Source organism: Brassica oleracea, chromosome C3, assembly GCF_000695525.1.
Source record: "Brassica oleracea var. oleracea cultivar TO1000 chromosome C3, BOL, whole genome shotgun sequence".
Lineage (NCBI taxonomy): Eukaryota > Viridiplantae > Streptophyta > Magnoliopsida > Brassicales > Brassicaceae > Brassica > Brassica oleracea.
Genome location: NC_027750.1, coordinates 42,045,293 through 42,049,968, shown reverse-complemented (window position 1 = coordinate 42,049,968; position 4,676 = coordinate 42,045,293). Strand labels below are relative to the sequence as shown.

Below are 4,676 nucleotides of genomic sequence, written 5' to 3'. Positions count from 1 at the left end.
TCAAACTAAATTTAGAATATTTCAAAACTAAGTGAATTAAATTTGATCCAATAATAATTCTTATATGTGGGTTAAGTCATATAATTTATATATTTTTCTTTGACGTTTCTAACTAGCTTAACTAAAATATGTAACAGTATTAGAATCATTTTTTGTAACTGCAGTATTAGAATCATTCACTCGATATATTGTTAAATCTGAAAAAATAAATTTAGAAACATCAGAACCTTGCGTTCACTTTCATTTTGTTTTAAAATTCTCCTAATTATTTGTGAAATTTGATAATTATTGAACAAATTCCTCAGTCAAATCATCTTATATTGGATTTAGAAACGTGAATTTTGGTTAACATCTATAAATAGAATATTGGATTTTTATTTTCATTCATAATATTGAATCATTCTATAATTTTCTCTACACCTCTCCATATTTCTATGTTCTTTACAAGAATGCCTAAACATGGTTCTCGTTCTGTTGGGTATTCTAAAGAAGAAGATAGACTTCTATGTCAAGTTTATATGAAAGTTTATCAAAATCCGATCAAAGGTTTTTATCAAACAGCCGATCAGTTTTGGGATCATGTGGAAGAAGCTTTCAAGAATGGGAAACCCAAAGCTTCGAGTGAACGTTCAAAAAAATCTCTCCAATGTCGATTTCAAACAATCGAGAGAGCAACAAAGAAACTACATGCATGCATCAAACAATGCGAAAACAAACATTCAAATGGTGTTTCAAATGTTAATATTGTAAGTATTAAATTATAAACTTTAACTTATTTGTTGTTATTTGATTATTTACTGGTTTTGTTTTAAAATTGTATATAGTGCAATCAAGCTAAAGAAATGTTAATGGAAGATCCAAAATACAAATCTGGTTGGAAATTTGATCATGTGTGGAACATTATTAAGACTTCTGAAAAGTTTGAACATGGTGTTACTTATTCTAGAAAGCTATCAGATTCTTGCGGTTTCGAGTCTACATATTCAGATTCAGAAAATCCAACAACAAATTCTGAGATACAAGCATCTCCAAGTGTATCGTCATTTTCATTTAACTTAGGTGACAAAGATGATCTTATTGGTGGATCCTTATCTCAACAACCAATTGGTGGATCCTTATCTCAACAACCTATTGGAGTAAAAAAATCTTCACTGAAAAGAAGAAGCGATGATCGAACATCGGCTATAATCAAGATTTTAAAAGAAGGAAACAGACAACTTCTTGAACATTTAAAGAAGACAAGTGCACACATACAACATTGCATGGAGATTCAAAGTAAGAATTTTGCATTAAAAAAATTCAAGGAAGAAAATATTTTTTTACTTCAAGACTTGAATTCCATACAAGATGCAAATATCCGTGCTTACGTTCAAAGTGAACAAAAAAGAATATTAAGAAAAAGGGTTGATCAAAAAGAACCTTCTGCATCCACTTCTATAGAACAATAAATGCATTTGGAATCTATCTACAAAAGAATTAAGTTACGAGTTTATGTTGTCTTAAGTTTTATTTTTGAAACAACAATTCTTTTATTTTATATTCATTGTTGGTTATTGATTATGTGGTTTTAATATATTGTTTCTTATTTTAATATATTATTTCTGATTTTTATATTGTCTAATTTAATGTATGCTATTTTCCATCTTAAAATAAACTCATCAAACAGTGATTTATAATTTTTTACATTTTATTTTAGAGTATAATATTTTTTTTGATGAAATTTCAAATTTATTCATCCTTTATGGGAACTAACATTTACAAAAGAATAAGAATCTACTTTTAACTACTATGCTATGTTGGAATATGTGTAATCTATGAGTAGCAGAGAAAAACAAGTAGAATCATGACTACATAGTGTGGACAAACCACCGGCTCATCAGTCTTTCTAGCTTGTGTCCTGCTTTATACTTAAGAGATGAGACGCGATTCCGAATCGCTTTGTCAATTACCTTGCCCATAGCTTCTGCAGTCATCTAACTAGTATGGTGCCTCCTCGTATTTTGTTCGCTCCAAATATGATATATAGTCGTTTGAAAGAGCATTTTGATAAGAATAGTATCCAGTGTCCCATCTCAAAGCTCCTCCATGTAGGCAAGCGTGAGCTGCCAATCCGGATCAGTATGAGAGCCAATAATGTGATTTGCCAACCCATGCCAAACCGTAAAGGAGTATGGACAAGCGAAGAACAAATAATCCCTTGTCTCGTCGACTTCTCCACACAACATACATCCTTGGATCATCCCCCATGAGCACATCCTATCATTAGTTTATAGTCTATTCTTGACTGCAAGCCAAGTGATGAACGAGAACTGAGGTACCCCTTGTGTGAACCAAACAACTTTACTCCATCTCACTGGTTCCTTTCTCAAACAAATTTGTTCCCATGTCTTCGCAGATGAGAAGTTGTCTTGATAGTCGTCATCTCCAACCTTCCATAGGACCACATCTCTCCCATGCTGAGCTCCAGGCACTGGTTCAGCAGTAATGGCAGCATGAAGCTCGTGATAGTGGCACCTCCGCTGTCCTCGAATTGCCTATTTGTTCTGTTTAACCGCATCACTAACAGTGGCACGTCGAGGCAACCCAATGTAGGTAGTACCAGCTGCACATGTGACATCGATCAAACGCCCCTTATCCAGCCAATTATAAAACCAGAAGAAGGTTGATTTCCCATCCTGGACCTCGAACCTGAGAAAATCATAGGAAATATCTCGAAGTTTGAGGAGTTTCCTCCACATCCAAGATCCTTTCTGTGTGTCTCTCACATCCCAGAAGGAGCTACCCTTGAGCAAATAGAATTTGATCCAACAGACCCACAATGACATATACTGTGTAAAGAGGTGTCAAATAGGCTTTAAGGCAAATACCTTAGATGAATCCCTCAGTCTTCTTACACTCAAACCTCCCTCAGCGTTAGGGTAACAGAGATCTGCCCAGCTTACCTTAGCCTTATGCGTTTGGTTGGGAGATCCTGACCAAATAAAGGCACAACACATACTTTCAATAGCATCGAGACATTTTGCAGGTAGAATGAATTTTGAACTCCAAAAGTTGACAATACTTATAACCACAGAATTGATAAGCTGAAGACGGCCGACAAACGATAAGCTTCTGTTGGACCAAGTTATCGTTTTACGGCGCACCTTGTCAATTAACTGTTCATAATCAATCGATGTGAGGGACTTAGTTGTCAGCGGCATACCCAAGTAACAAATTCGGAGCGTGCAACCACTGATTGCCAGAGACGTAGCTTCTGCTAGAAGGGTTTCCAAGTCTGGTCCTGCTGCGAAGATAGTAGATTTAGTTGCATTAATATGCAGGCCCGATATTGTCGTGAAATCCCTCATTACCTCCATGACCCCTTTTAGCGAAGATACTGTAAGCTCAGGTGCGTAATTTTAACTCCCTGACATTGAGGATGGTAATTAAACCCTCCTGCCGCTGCTGCCTTGTTGAGAATCTTAGACAAGATATTACTAAGTATGACGTAAAGATAAGGAGATAGTGAGGACCCATGTCTGATACCTCTTGCATTGGTAAAGAAGCCCTACAAACTGCCATTAACTGAGACGGAGAATGCTGCAGTGGATATGCACAGACCCATCCAATGAACAAATTGAAGCGGCAGACCCATAGCTTTCAGCACAAATGTTATAAAAGACCATTTGACAGTGTCAAAAGCCTTTGAGATGTCAAATTTGATAGCACTTCTTTGCGTAGTGGTAGGCTTGTGGTAGCCATTAACCAACTATGATGCTATTAACACATTTTCCAAAAGTAGTCTGTCGGTGATGAAGGCGCTCTGATTTGGTTCAATGGCGTCTAGGAAAATGATTCTTAGTCTATTTGCAAGCACCTTGGAGATAACCTTATACAGAAGATTACAACAGGCAATGGGGCGAAAATCTTTCATTTTCTCAACGTTCTCAGTCTTCGGAATGAGAGAAAGTATTGTCGCATTGATACCAGATGGAAGAAACCCAAATAGGAAGAAGGATTGAATAGCTGTGACGAAATCCTATCCTATCACTTTCCATGTTGCCACATAAAACTCTTTAGTAAACCCATCCAGGCCCAACACTTTGTCATTGGGTAGAGAAAGAAGTGCTCATATATTTCCTGAGCAGTGACTAGGGAAACCAGTGAGGCCGAAGCAACAGAAGAACATCTGAATGTGAAAAGATCCTGGAGAGAAGCAACAGAGATCTCCTCCATTTGCTCTTGGGCCTGCAAGAATCGTTGGAAGTGAGCGACTGCTTCTCTTTTAACATCACCTGATGTAGTGAGAACTTCCCATTGCTCTGTAGCAGTCTACGAATCGAGTTCCGAGCATCTCTGATCTGAACCGATCTATGAAAGAAACAAGTATTCCACTTATCAGAGGCTTCAGCCACCTGCGCAAAATTCTCAGAACTAGAATAAACCAGCACTCTGTTCTGGCACTCACATAACTTCTCGAATGCTGGCTTCGTTTTGTTGGTAATGTCTCCATAGTGCGAATGGTTTATAACTCTAAGGATCGGCTTAAGCAGTTTAAGTTTCATGTGGAAATCTGACAGGGCTGTACGGGAATGATGCAGACAAGCTGAGGATTTCCATGAATCCCGGATGGATGCGATGAATTCCTCGTTATCTGCCAGGAAGTTGAAATAACGAAAAGGTTTCCTCGATTCATC

At 37.3% G+C, this 4,676-nt stretch overlaps 2 protein-coding genes across 2 annotated transcripts; one reads left to right on the top strand and one right to left on the bottom strand.

The window, feature by feature from the left end:
- The first annotated feature begins 450 nt into the window (after positions 1-450).
- LOC106334034 lies at positions 451-1,482 on the top strand. The gene is made up of 2 exons (XM_013772401.1): positions 451-746; positions 825-1,482. Exons 1-2 carry the CDS (start codon positions 519-521, stop codon positions 1,446-1,448), a joined length of 852 nt encoding a protein of 283 aa, XP_013627855.1. The 5' UTR covers positions 451-518; the 3' UTR covers positions 1,449-1,482.
- A 1,052-nt stretch (positions 1,483-2,534) lies between these two features.
- On the bottom strand, positions 2,535-3,356 carry LOC106330649. Its single transcript, XM_013769089.1, has 3 exons — positions 3,062-3,356; positions 2,868-2,971; positions 2,535-2,783 (listed from the first exon to the last, which is right to left on the bottom strand). The coding sequence occupies exons 1-3, from the start codon at positions 3,354-3,356 to the stop codon at positions 2,535-2,537; spliced, it is 648 nt and encodes a 215-aa protein (XP_013624543.1).
- Positions 3,357-4,676: the final 1,320 nt, after the last annotated feature.